Raw genomic sequence first — 15227 nt, forward strand, 5'->3', positions numbered from 1 at the left:
ATGACCTTGGGTGAACTTGCCTGTCTGTGTCCTCTAGTTTCTATTTCATTTTGCAAAGAGGAGTTAACAACCTCATAGTGTACGACAAACCTCTGAAAATTCTTATAAAAATTAAAACATAAAAATCATTGTGTAAAATGTAATGCACGATCTGAATGAAGTTATCTTGGAGATGATGGGCATCTGGCATTGAACAAGGAGGTCATCGCAACAGTTTATATAAGAATAAATGCAGACTCGGAACTAGATTGCTGAGAGGACAAATGGAAACACAGGTGATTTACAAAATGCTTTGTGAATGTTGAATCATCAAGTTTCGGTGTGAGTAGACATTCTGTTGCTGAGGGAAGAGACATCACAAACCTTTCAAAAATTTTAAGACTTAGTCCTTTTAAAAATTCTTTAGAGATTTACCATGTAAAATGGCCTATGCTTATCCTTAATCTGCTGATTCTCAAAAGGACTTACCTTTCTGAAATTTCTAGTCCCATGTTATACTTTAGTCATCATCAAATGCTTGACTATAGTTTCTTATATTCTATTGTATTTCATAGTTCCATGGCTTTGGTATCTGCTAATTCTCTGGCAATACCCCTCCCCATCTTCTTGCTTATTCTCCCTTTTTTTTTTTTTTTTTTTTTTTTTTTTTTGAGACAGATTCTTGCTCTATCACCCAGGCTGGAGTGCAGTGGCACAATCTAGGCTCATTGCAAGCTCTGCCACTGGGGTTCATGCCATTCGCCTGTCTCAGCCTCCTGAGTAGCTGGGACTACAGGTGCCTGCCACCACATCTGGCTAAAGATTTGTACTTTTCAGTAGAGATAGGGTTTCTCCGTGTTAATCAGGATGGTCTCGATCTCCTGACCTCATGATCGGCCCACCTCAGCCTCCCAAAGTTCTGGGATTACAGGCATGAGCCACCGCACCCAGCCTCTCCTTTTTTCTATAAGCTAGCTACAACATCTTTTAAAATTCTGGCCCCATATCACTTTTTCTAGAAAGTCTTTTCCTTGCTTTTCTCTTAAATAAGAGTTATCATATCCTTCTATCTGCTATCTCTTTTTTTCTAATTTATATTAGGCTACTTTTGCATTGCTACAAAAATTCTTGAGGTAGGCTACTTTTTAAAGAATAGGGATTTAACTGGCTCACAGAAAGCATGATGCTGGCATCTGCTTATGAGACTCGGGAAGCTTACAATCATGATGGAAGGTAAAGAAAGAGCAAGTGCATCAGGTGCAGAGAGCAGGAGCAAGAAAGAGGTGGGTGCGAGAGGGGGAAAGTCCTAGACATTTAAACAACCAGATCTCCCATGAACAAACTGAGCAAGAACTCACTTATCACCAAGGGCATGGTGCTAAACCATTCATAAGGGATCTGACCCTATTATGCAATCACCTCCCACTAGGCCCCATTTGCGACATTGGGAATCTGTTTTTAGCATGAGATTTAGAGAGGAAAAACATACAAACTGTATTATTCCACCACTGGCCTCCCAAATCTCATCTCTTTCTCACATTTCAAAATGAAATCATGTCTTCCCAATAGTTCCCCAAAGTTTTAACTGATTACAGCATTAACTCAAAAATCCAAAGTCTCAAGTACCAAGTCCAAACTCTCATCTGGAGACTCATCTCCTTTCATCTATAAGCCTGTAAAATCAAAACAAGTTATTTACTTCCAAGATACAATGTGGGCACAGGTATTGGGTAAACATTCTCATTGCAAAAGGGAGAAATTGGCTGAAACAAGTCTGAGACCTGGTATGAAGACATTAAACCTTAAAGCTCCAAAATAATCTCTGTTAACTCCATGTCCCACTCCAGGACACACTGCTGCAAGCACTAGGCTCCTAAGGGTTTGGGTAGCTTCACCCCTGTGGTTTTGCAGAATGCAGCCCCTGTGGCTGCTCTCACACATTGGAGTTGAATGCCTATGGCTTTTTTTTAGGATTCAAGCTGTCCATGGTTTCTGGGACCTAGAGAGAAGTGGCCCCCTTCCAACAGCTCCATCAGACAGTGCCCTGATGGAGACTCTGTATGGTGGCTCCAACACCACACTTGCCCTCTGCACTACCCTAGTAGAGTTTCTCTGTAAGGGCTTCACCCCTGTGGCAGGCTTCTGCCAGGGCACCCAGGCTTTCTCATATATCCTCTGAAATCTAGGGGGAAGTTGCCAAGGTCTCCTTCATGCCTGCATTCTGTGCATCTGCTAACTTAACACTACACAGCACCTACCTGCAATGTATCTGAGGCCCTTTGAGCTGCAGCTGCAGCAACAGAAGTCAGGTTTGGGAACAGTTCCCAAACCTACACAGGGCAGCAGGGCTCTGGGCTTGGCCCTCAAAACCATTCTTTCCTCCTAGGCCTCTGGGCCTATGTTGAGAGGGGCTGCCTGTAAGATCTCTGAAATGCCTTTCTAGGCCTTTTCCCTATTATCTTGGATATTAACACTTGGCTACCTTATAGTCATGCTAGTCTCTCTTGAAAGTGGTCACTCCACAGTCTGCTTGGATTCTCTCTCCACCACAGGGTCAGGCTGCAACTTTTGTGAACTTCTGCTCTCTGTTTCCCTTTTACATAAAAGTTCCACCTTTGAATCATTTCTTTGTTCCCTATCTGATTTTAGGCTGTTAGAAACATCCAGACAAAGTCTTGAATGCTGCTTTGTTGTTTAGAAATATCTTCCACCAGTACCCTAGGTTATTACTCTCAAGTTCTCACTTTCACAAATCCCTGGGGCATGGATATAATGGAGCCTAGTTCTTTGCTAGGGCATAACAAGGGTGACCTTTACTCTAGTTCTTAATTATTTGCATCTCAAACCTCATTAGCTGGGTCTTCACTGTCCATATTTCTATCAGCATTTTGGTGAGAACTATTTAACCAGTCTCCAAGTAGTTCCAAATTTTTCCTCACCTCCCTGTCTTCTTCTGAGCCCTCCCAATTCTTTCAACCCCTGCCCTTTACCCAGCTCCAAAGTCACTTCCACATTTTCAGGTATCTTTATAGCAACACCCTACTTCTGGCATCAATTTTCTGTATTAGGCTGTTTCTGTGTTGCAGTAAAGAAGTACCTTGGGAGCAGGTGATTGCAGTATGCAATTTTTCCACCATTTGGAAAACCAACTTAATTTCACGCTTCCTCCTGCAGACAACTGCACCAGTGGCAGGTGCTCCTCCTCAACTGTCTGAGTCCCAGCTTCATAGGCAACCTCCTCTATGTATTTACATTTTAATAATTCTAACAACTCCCCTTTGTTCCCTCAGTTCTAAAGGTGTTAGTTGTTTCCTGTAGTTGTTACCTCCATATCTTAGAGTTCTCTTTTTATGCTTTTAGTTACCTAGTTAAAAAATTTATAACTTCTTACTAATTATTTATATTAAATTCCTTCTGTTAAAGTAAGTAGTGTAGTTCCTCTGTCTTGATCAGACTTTGATTATTACAGAAAGTGATGGTGATGTTCACACGAAGAAGGAAATAGGAAAATTGGAAAGAGAGTGATGATAGATTTGCATCTGGGCTCACAAAATTTATTATTTTGTCTTTAGTAGACCATATGATATACTGATTATAAAAATTAATAAGAAAACACAGATGAACAAAAGTAGAAGTATTTTAAAGAATCATTGATAGCTTAATATTTGGAGATAAGCACTGCTAGCACTGTTTTGGTGTTTAATATTCCAGACATTTTTGATATACATATACATGTAAAAAATATACTGTATATTTAAAGGAAAGCAGAATCCTACCAGGCATGCTGTTATGCAAGCCGCTACTTTTATAACCATGAACCTCTTTCCTTGACTTTAAATGTACATCTACAACTGCCAGATAGATTTAACTTTCTAAAGCATGGCTTTGGACAACATATCTAGGATAACTTTCTATTTTTATCATGCTTCACATTTAACAGTAATTTCACACATATTATTTCCTTTAATTCTTACAGAATTCCAAGAGGTTGATTATTTTTTATATTCACTATTTTCTCTTCACATAAAAATGGAAAATTAGGGAACACAGTGATTTGCCTAAGGTCACATAACTAGTAAGTGTTAGAGCCAGGCCCTGAAAGTCATATTTTCTGATTACAAATGCCACATTCTTTCCACTATATTACATTGCTTCTCTATTTACCCCTAAACCTTTAGCAGCTCACATTGCCTCTGAATAAAAAACCTAAACTCCTTAGATCCAAAATCTATCATTAAGCTGATCTTCTAAATGTCCCCTACTAATAGCAATGACTCCAGTCAAACCTGACCATTCCTTGAATCCTATGCTTACGTGTTGGAAATTTTTCTTATTCTATTTATTTTATTCACTTATGATGTCTTCACCATCAGGCCCTGCTTGTTAAAATACCTATTTACCACGAGTGAAACAGAATAAAAGTCCTAAAATGAACCCGATGCACATGGGAATTTTGTATGAGTGACATTTCAAATCAGTGGATTATGAAATAATGTTGATGAACTAGTTAGCATTTTATAAGAAGATGAATTCTTATCTAATTTCCTATAACAATATTAATTCTACATTTAGAAATAAAAAGTGCTGGAAGAAATAATTAATGTGTTATTTTTAATATGATCACTAAAGGGAGACTTTTTTTAATGTGGAAAGAATATAGACAATAAGAAATAATCCAGTAGAAAATTAGTCTAAGAATTTATAATATATTATACACACCTCTCCCAAATAGAAGATAAATATTTTAAGTAAATGAACAATCTTACTTATAATGATCAAAACTTGAATTAAAACAACAAAAATGTACCAGTTAAAATATTGAGCTGACAGATTTGGAAGATTGACCCTGTATTAAAAATTTTCAGAATTAGAAAGTCTTACATAAAATATCTGGAAGACAACTTAGGAATACTCAACAATTTTAAATGCACAAAAAGTTGACCCAGTACTTCTAGTACTAAGAATAATTCTCTGTATACTTACTGTAAGAATATTTATTAGAGAATTGCTGTGGTAACGAAAACTTGAAAATCACCTATCTTGCCATCACCAGAGTACTGGCTAAATAATATATGATACACATCCATATAACAGAATATTGATGAGTCACTAAAAGAAATTAGGTGTGTATGTGTGCAGAACAATATGGACAATATAATTCTTTTTATGAAGAAGAAAATACAAATAGAAAACATTAATGTTAATATATTAAAATTAATCATGTTACTTCTATTAGTGAAAATTATGTATGCCATGAGTAAATCATAAGAATGAATAATAACCTTGGTAATCTTCTCTACTGTTAAAACATTTTTTCCAGCAAATGTATTTCTCTTACAATTTAAATAGTCATTAAATCTTTATTTTATAAGGCCTAGTCTCAATAGCATCAACTTGATGAAGTGTTCCATGAATATTCTAGACAGAGAATTCTTCTCTAAATTTTCTGGTAAATATTTCTTTTTTTCCAATATATATTTTATGCTTTTGTTTGTTTATTTAGCTTGTCTTCTATCTCCCACTGTAGTGAAGATCATTGGTGAAAGGGCTTGGGTCTCATAGATCTTTGTGTCTCTCTCGGTAGATATGTACATGTATGGACAGATGGATGTCTGTCTTCTGTCTATCTGTATCTATCTATATAGATATTCATATCTATATCCATCTTTCCACCCAATACAAATTGAATTACATCAAAATTCCTTTGTCTTTGATTCAATGCTCATCTTTTCTTAGTTAACTCAATCAGCTTAATTATCCATTTTATAAATTGTTTTCACTTTCCTACTTTGAAAACCTTTTCATATCATACAGTCTTCAAAACTATTTCAGATTTTATCCTTTAAAATATTACTAAATACTCAGAAGGAAGTGCCATCATTTGTTTCTATTTGCACAGTGTTTACAGGGTGTTTGTATATAGTTGTGTCCTTCAACGTACATTGATCAAATCTTTTTATTTATTTAAAGAGAAAGCTCATGAGAATAATAAACCCCATGAAATTTGGTTTCTGTTAAAATTAAAGCTCCTAATGGGAGAAGATTATTTTATTACATGTTTTGTAAAGTCTCAATTTAATGTGTTTGATGGATTTTGTAGATGGAAGTGATGAGATTTTTGCCACTTGCAAGATTACAGATATAAAATAAAGGGGAAATACTGAAGAATCACTATTATGCAAGAGAAACTCATTGAGAGGAGGAAGCAGATGTCCAAGATAGTCTTGTCTATATGTGGTCAACAAACAGATTGCAAAACACTAACTTAAATGTTTGTCTCTATTCTTTACAAAATTTTTGGTAGCAAATCTTTTGTTGTAACTTATATATAGTCAACAAAATAGCTTAAATTAACAGATAAACTAAGCAGAGGGAATCATATCAACAGCTTGTTCTTACTAGGTTACTTTGTTTTGTTTTTGAAATTATAGACATCTTCTATCTTTATTAGGGCAGACACTTTTTAATAGGATGATATTTAGGTTATTTTGTTTTGTTTTTGAAGTCATAAACATCTTCTGTCTTTATTAGGTCAGATATTTTTAATAGGATAATATCTAGAGGAAATATTTAAACAATAAAGGACAGTTACAGAAGAGAAAATGATTCAGGGGCTTGGTGAGAAAAGAGTGGCAAACATTTTCAAATGAGATTTACAAGTGGGCTTCCTGCAAGTTAATAAAAATACCTACATAGGCCAAACCCCATCTTTGGTTTGAGCTAAATGTACTTCCTTTGGTGCTGATAGAAGAAAGAGAAGGCCAATGATGAAGCTGAAATTACATGCCATAACCTCCTCAGAAATACTGCAGGCTGGTGGCTATAACTATATAAAGGGTTCTGTGTAGTCTCAGAATGAAAAAGAACAATGTGTCTCCATTCTATTTCTGTCCTTACAAATTTCTGATTTTTTTTGCAGCTATCTAAGAAAAATTTGATATTGTTGCTGTCTAAGCACATTTAAACTTCAGCTGAAATAACTGCCAAGTGATTCATGCCTATGTAGGTGAATATAACGATTGTATCTGGAGCCCCAGTGCGCCATTTTCATTTCACTTTAAATAAAAAACAAAATGTATCTATGTCAGTCAGTGCCCTTCTGCTATACTCAGAGGTATCAAACAGGCTACAATTATGATTGTGAAGTGATTGTGTCACATTGGAGGAAGGTTTATTGCTTTTGAGTCTGCTAGGCAGTAACACATTCTGTTTCATATTACTCTTTATATCATTGTTTGGCTGTGACTAGAATAATCAGATGCCATCAAATGCTGTCAAATTCAATTTACAGTATTTTTCATTGAAGCGGGCTTTCTGCATTATATTTCCTGTTTTCCCTCTCTATAGCTGCCATGGAATAGTCACTGTAATCACGAGCTTTATTTACAAAACTAACAGAGTGAAGCCACGTCCTGGTCTATAACAGATACTTTATTTCCGTTTATTCTGAATAGGAATTTGATGTGCTTTTCTCATGCAATTATCACTGAGTAGATGAAAGAAAACTATTTCAAGAGGTTGGGCATTTTAGAGCCTGCACTAATGTGCTTAGTGTAAAATGTAAATTCACATTAGCCATTTTTACGTGTTCATGTGTATTTGAATCAGAAATATTATTCTTCAGATTAATGTTTGCTGAGAAGAAATTTGGCTTGCTCATTTTTGGTAATGTCATTTACATAACCAGAAACGCAATAATATTTTCTCCTTTTGTAATTTTTTCTATAAGCCCTTAGCTCATCACTGAAGACTGATCTGAATCAAAGGATTTCAATATCTACAGTTATAAGAGGAGCCTAAGTAAGTTTCACTAAGTTTCCAGGGCAGAGGACCAAACAAGGGAAGGCCTGAGGCTGCTGGAGACACTAACAAAGGATGTTGAAGAGGTGCGGGGTGTGAGGGTCTGAGAAGAAAGGTGTTCTGCTTTGTACACTCGAAGGAAATACATTGCTTTCAGAATGGGACTGGGTTTTTCAATCTGCAAATCCTGTATGCCTACCAATGATTGTGTTTTCTGTCTTAAGTAGCAAGCCATCAGTTGACAGGTTATTTGCCCCCTTGGCTCTTTGCATTATACTTTCTACTCACCTCCCTCTCACTTTCTCTATTTTTTTCTCTTCTCACCCTACCTACATCTCTCCCTCATGCTCCTCCTTTGCCTGCTCCTTCTCCTTCTCATTCATTATTTATTTAAAGAATACATTAATTTAAAGCAATGTTTATGTTGATCAGGTGAAGACAAGATCAGAGAGCAAAATATCCTTCAAACCAAAATGTTCATGGTCTCTCTCTTTCACTATTTTCTCTCTTTTTCTCAATCTCTCTTTGTCTCTCTCTCTTTCCTCAATCTTTCTCTTCCTCTCTTCCCTATTCCCTCTTTTCTTTATTTTAGGTAGGTACACTCAATAAATTCTGCACATGATGGAACAAGCTGCTATAACACCATCTAACCAGTGGAGTGGAGGCTTGTTAAGACAGAAGGAAAACTGGAGAGGAGAGCCCCTTTTTCTGCTTATGAAAAGCACCATCTTTGGAGGAGGAGAAAAACCTTTTTAATCTCTACATAATAAGTAATGAGAAATATTAGAATTCTTGTCTTGTATCTGGTTTCCTCTCTGGAAAGACTATGTTTTCTTGGTCAAGCAGTGGTCCCCAACCTTTTTGACACCAGGGACTGGTTTTGTGGAAGACAATTTTTCCACACACTGGTGCGGTGCAGTTAGAGGGTATGGTTTCAAGATGAAATTATTCCACCTCAGATCATCAGGCATTAGATTCTGACAAGGAAGGCACAACCTAGATCCTCCACATGCGCAGTTCACAATAGGGTTTGCACTTTTATGAGAAACTAATACCACCACTAATCTGACAGGAGGTGAAGCTCAGGTGGTAATGCTTGCTCACCGGCCACTCACCTGCTGGGTGGCCTGGTTCCTAATGGGCCACGGACTCTGTGGCCTGGGGGTTAGGAACCCTTGCTTTAGAGGGCTGTTCTGTCCCATCACTAAACATAAGTCTACGTGGGCTATAAGGTCTCAGTTTTCAAACAGATCTCTATCCAAAATGTTATATGGTAGTTATGACTTTTTTCCTTGGTTAATTTGTAAAAGTTTGAGCACCAGTCTTAGTCCCCACTGTTAGGTGCTACAAACAAACAAACCAAACAAACAAAAAACCCATAAAAACAAAACATGAATTCCCATTCATGCTCTTATGGAAATATAAAACACACTTGATTCTGCCATGTTGGAGCAGTAAACATTCTTAAATAACTAAAAATAATAGTAACAGCCAATCTTACCTGTAAACAAAGTAGTTGATAATGATTCCATTTGGTTTTTCAGGCGGCATCCATTTAATCTGTATGCAAGCTGATCCCAGCGCCTTAAGAACAGGAGAATTAAGATCCATTGGGGCTGCTTCAGGTGTTTTGACAAACGTCCTACTGCTAACTCCACAACTTCCTTGAAAATAAATTGAGGTCTTCAGTAATTTTTCAAGCAAGGAAAAGAGCTAAATATTCATATAGAAGGGTACTGATATCATGAAAATTATTTTTACCTGTGCTTTTGCATGTATACTTGTACATGTGTTTCAGATTATGGGATGTGAACATTTAAATAGAAAATCATTTCTGGAAAACCCATTAATTAGCCACATATTTACGTAGACATAAACAATAAGGCATATTCTTGTCTGAGCTCAAGTTTCTCTATTTATTGTAGTCATTCTAACCAGAAAGTGATAATGCACTTGAATTTCACAAGTGTTTGTGTGGCCTACACTTCTTGTATGCTTTTAATAATATTTTATTTTGCCAATATTTTAAACTTATGGACATTATTCAAACACACAAGAATCAAACAATTTATTTGAAGGATATTGTACCTCCATTGCACAGTTTCAGGGACACAGAGATGCAGATGTTGACTTGCACTTAAATCAATAAAACATTCATTTAAAATTATTTTCATGTTTATCAGGTGAGGACAGATCAGAGAAAGCAATATCCCTCAAACAAAAATGCCATGGTCTATTTTTTAGAGAAAAGTGGACAAACCGACTAGCAATTTCTGATGAGTTCAGCATAGCAAAATTGCAGACTCATAATTCTAACCAACTCCATGAGAACTAGCACTATGTGAAAAGAGAAATTCCTAAGGACATTCAAGACAGGAGTTTTAACTGCACATCATGTCTGATAAATTTCTTTAAGGTGAAGCAAAATGTTTTGTATATTAAGGTGAGTTACATACTTTATTTAGCAAATGAATATTATATGTTATATAACACGTATGATGACATCACATATATCATGTTACATATGATATACACATATATAATATATATAATATATCCATTTCTGTTAATGTTTATACTTATTTTAAAAGAGATAAATAAAATAATGTATACCTCTCTTGATTCCCTGTTCTCCCGTCCTAAATCTCAGTTTATGTTTAGCTATTTATCCGTTTGGAGAGATAAAGGAAATGGGGGAGGCTTTTCCTTAACACAACACAGATACATGAAAATTTCACTGACCACAGCCTAAACCATGAAACAGAAGGTGATAGTTTGTATACATGAAGTAGGATTCAAGGAAGCACTATAAAATATGCACGATTCATTTGGGTATAATTCAACTTTTAAATAACTTCTCACTTCCTCCTCCTGGATAAAATTTAAATAAAGCCAAGGTAAATATATTTTCTGTGAAATTTTTGGAATACTCATTTGTGTTTTATATTACCAGAGACTCCTTTATGTGAGCTAGGTGTTTTTCTTTCAAAGGGCCTTATAAAACAAGACTTTGCAAACCACCATTTTAATATATTTAAATATTCATGATTTAATGTGCAGAAATGCATAATGCTTCACTCGATGCCAGACTGTGATTTTTCTGGGTAAACAGTCCACTACAAATAAGAAATGAAAAGTTAGTCTTTGTATTTGGACTGAGAATCTATTCCTTTTTAATGAAATTTTTTAGTGAAATACTTTTTCATAAACACCCAGGGCAAATGTCTGAAAGACTTTCACCATTTTGACATGCTTGTATCCTTATCTCATACTGTGTGAATGGAGCCAAATTTTCCAGAAGGGTGGATTGGTGATGACCAACGGAGAAGGCCAGAGGTGTTACACTTCCATCATTGAGTAAGACATTGTACTCCACAGGAATTTTGGGAATGAGAATCCCTTTAAAGAGAGAGAGAGAGAACATAAACAAATTATATATATAAAATACAGAATGGGCAACAAATGTTTGTCTCTTAAAAATAATGTCTATTTAAAATTTTGTAATTGAGGCCGGGCATGGTGGCTCGTGCCTATAATCCCAGCACTTTAGGAGGCCGTGGCGGGCAGATTATGACGTCAGGACATCAAGACCATTCTGGCCAACATGGTGAAACCCTGTCTATACTAAAAATACAGAAATTAGCCGGTCATGGTGGTGTGTGCCTGTAATCCTAGCTACTTGGGAGGCTGAGGCAGGAGAATCGCTTGAACCCAGGAGGCAGAGGTTGCAGTGAGCTGAGATCGTGACATTGTACTCTAGCCTGGGTGACAGAGTGAGACTCCGTCTCAAAAAAAAAAAAAAAGTTGTAATTGAAAAATAAATACTTCTTAATATAGCAATTAAAAGCTGCATAAAAGTTAAGTTGGGAAATATTAGACTCTGTATTTCAAAAGTAAGAAATGTGCATAATCGCGTAATCTATTTTTAAAAGTGTAATATTTCTATTTAAAGATATACTCTATTAGCAAATAAAAATGAAGGCACATTTCACTTAAAACATATAAGGCAATTATGTTGTCGTATATTTTTTCTAGGCTTACTTTTAAAGTTCATAAAAAACAACACCGATTTTGCTTGTGACAATAATTTTTCTGTCGAGCATTGTGTATGCCTCCTATCTGATATGGATCCTTGACATAACAGCCCATAAAATATCAAATCATGGTCTACCTAGAGAATTCCCAGTGCATTAATTATTGGGCCAGGACAGTTCACTGTCAGTAAGACTTATGGCCCTAAATACATAGAAAATTTGGGTTCAATTATTGCCATTTTTCACCATTCCTTCCTAAAGAAAGTAGGTCTTGTCAGTTTAGCCTCATCAAAATCTATTTATATAATTAAATGCTTGTTAAGTTTTATTTGGTCATGAACAACAGGCATACTTTTTCAAGGACAGGATATGAGTTTTGAATGAAGAATATAATGGAATTTCCTATTACATTTTCTCCTTGATCTGAGAGTTTTTAACATTTATGAGTTTAGTTACATACTTTTGTAGTACCTACATAACTCTATCTTTACTCTAGAAACAGTGGAATCTACAGATAACATTACTGAGAAAGCACAGGACTCAATGACCTAAGAGAGATGAAGTCTAAGGAATGAAATGTGGTTTTGCTTTTTATAGATGTGGCCTCTCTATTTACTGAGTGGAAGGGCTGGTACAAACCAAAGATGCTCAGGATTTTGTGTAAGATAGATGAAAAAGAGGTGTCTGAAGGAGATATTGATCATCTTCAGAAGTACTGATCAATTGCTTCCTCAGGAAAGGTGCTAGATCGCGTAAAATTTGGCAACTTAGACTGAGAATGTTTATTTTAAATTTAGAGCATCATGGCTAAACTATCTGGTACATTTATTCTAGTAGCTTAAACTACTAACATTCTATCATTGATTCTTAAACTCTTATTTCTAGCTTTCTATCTTTCCTGTATTACAGCTTTGCATTTTTAACAGCCTACTAGGCATTTCTACATGTATATTCCTCAGAGGCTATAATATCAACAAGTCTAAAACAGAACTAGCTATATATTCCACTCCCAAGCCTGTTCGTTTTCCTAGGTTTCCTCTTTTGGTAAGTCATAATACCATCTTCCCATTTTCCTAGGATGGAAATCTTAGAGTAAGACTTTTAGAGTGGATCCTGCCTTTTTCACTCCCAAACTCAAGTGACTATGAAATTTCATCAATTATTTCTTTGAGAAATTTGGGCTTTATATATAATCAGCAACAAGGAGACTTTGCAGGTAAAAACAAGAAAATGAGAGTCTATCTGTATTTTAGAATGATAGCACTGTTGGGAAGTGAATAGTGGCTTAAAAACATGAGAGACAAGACATAGAGAAACCAGTTTGAAAGTCTTTACAATGCCTGCAGAAGTAGTATGAACATGAAGAGTCATTTTATTGTATCCCTCTGTTATGCCAGGCAGCATGCATTATCTCATTTAATACTACTAGAATGTCAACTGTATAAATTAGGACTTTGTTTTCTCCAATGTGGTTCCACTGCCTAGACTTTAGCACAAAGTAGCAGCTCAATAAATGTTAGTTGATTGAATGAATGAACGAACCCTTAAGACAATACTGCATGATAAATACTACTGTTTTTTAAGATGAGAAAACTAAAACTCAGATAAGTTAAATAACTTGTTTCAGATTGCACACTGATTAATTGGAGAAGCTAGGACTTGAACTTAGGCCCATCTGACAGCAACACTTATATCACTATACTTATGATTTTCCTTGATAATGGAATCTTAGAGTAGGACACCTGGGGGAAAAATGACAAGATAGGTTTGAGAAAACATGTACAGTAAGGCAGAGTCATTCTTGGAGACTGTTCCAAAGCAAGGAAACAAATGATGGATAAGTAAGAATCATTACTGATGGAACAAGCATATTATAGGTAGAAATTTAAAGTTCTGCAGACCAAGTATCCCAACCTGAAATACACCTGCCCTGGAGATTTATGGGCTCATATCAAAGTATATTCAAATACAGGAACAATCATAGTACCGTAAGTCCTCGAATAATGTTGTTTCATTCAACATTGTTTCATTAATATTGATGAGGAAAAAAATTGATTCCCAGCTGCAGCCACTGTCTGTGTGAAATTTACATGTTCTCCCCATGTCTGCGGAGGTTTTTTATGAGTACTCTGGATTTTTCCCATATTCTAAAGATGTTCTCATTAAATTAATTGGTGTGTTTGAATGGTCCTAGTCTGAGTGAGTGTGGGTGTGTGTGTGTGTTCCCCGTGACGGAATGGCCTTGAGTTGCCTGGTTAGGCCCTGGTCACCCCTACCCTGAACTGGAAAAAGTGTGTCAGAAAATGAATGAATGGATGAATAGTTGTAAATAAAGATTCATTAAGTGTGTTACTATCATATAGATGCATAATAATAAACAATGCTGTACAAAAGCCTTCCGTGAGCTCGCCCTATTTGTGATTGCTTTTTACTAATGCATGGTGGTAAGGGGAGTTTCTTCTAATTTCTGCTCAAAAACATTTATCCCTATGGCTGTTGTCACTCGTTGATTTGCCAAAACTTAGGTTAAAAATGATCTTATTGGCCGGGTGTGGTGGCTCAAGCCTGTAATCCCAGCACTTTGGGAGGCTGAGACGGGCGGATCACGAGGTCAGGAGATCGAGACCATCCTGGCTAACACGACGAAACCCCGTCTCTACTAAAAAAAAAAAATGCAAAAAACTAGCCGGGCGAGGTGGCGGGCGCCTGTAGTCCCAGCTACTCGGGAGGCTGAGGCAGGAGAATGGCGTAAACCCGGGAGGCGGAGCTTGCAGTGAGCTGAGATCCGGCCACTGCACTCCAGCCCGGGCGACAGAGCGAGACTCCGTCTCAAAAAAAAAAAAACATCTTATTTCTGTTAATCTTTCTTAAATGTGTGTATAGCTCATATTTATTTCAGTTTAATATTAGAAGTGTTTTGGTCTTTCTTTGATGATGTTCAGTTTGGTGATGTTTTCATGACCAGAAATATGCCTTGCAACTTAAATCTTGCTTATGTCAAGTAGTCTAAGCTAAAATTGGTTTCCTTATACATCTTTTCACTCAAAGTTGAAGTTTCCAAGAACCTATCAATGACATTAAGGACTTACTGTACCTCTTTTTGGAATATCGCTTTGATGTGGAAAATTTGGGAAACATATATTTCCCTGTTTGAGGAATGGGAACCAGCAGAATCCCATTTCTTTGTTCACTAAAATCGGGTGTGAGTTTTTCTTTCTAAAAGTTCAAGATTAGAAAATTATATGTATGGTGAATGATTAGAACTTTTGCTAGCCAATTGTAGAGTTGAAGACTCTGTAATAGTCACCTCAGAATGAACCAGCTGTAGGACAGAAGAAAATGTTTATGCTGATGTGCCAATGTGCTGAACAAGTATAACTGTTCATACTGTAACCAAAGGACAATGTAATTTTA

The 15227-nt window shown here is 36.3% G+C and overlaps 1 protein-coding gene across 1 annotated transcript in view; it reads right to left on the reverse strand.

The window, feature by feature from the left end:
- The window catches only part of USH2A (Usher syndrome 2A (autosomal recessive, mild)), an 802205-nt gene that overhangs the window by 104446 nt on the left and 682532 nt on the right, over positions 1-15227 (reverse strand). Inside the window, exons 58-59 of the mRNA XM_011929421.1 lie at positions 11020-11178; positions 9281-9443 (exon numbers count right to left, since the gene is read on the reverse strand). Coding sequence (XP_011784811.1) covers positions 9281-9443; positions 11020-11178 — 322 coding nt within the window. The remainder of the gene's footprint in view (positions 1-9280; positions 9444-11019; positions 11179-15227) is intronic.

Source organism: Colobus angolensis, unplaced genomic scaffold, assembly GCF_000951035.1.
Source record: "Colobus angolensis palliatus isolate OR3802 unplaced genomic scaffold, Cang.pa_1.0 Scaffold81, whole genome shotgun sequence".
Lineage (NCBI taxonomy): Eukaryota > Metazoa > Chordata > Mammalia > Primates > Cercopithecidae > Colobus > Colobus angolensis.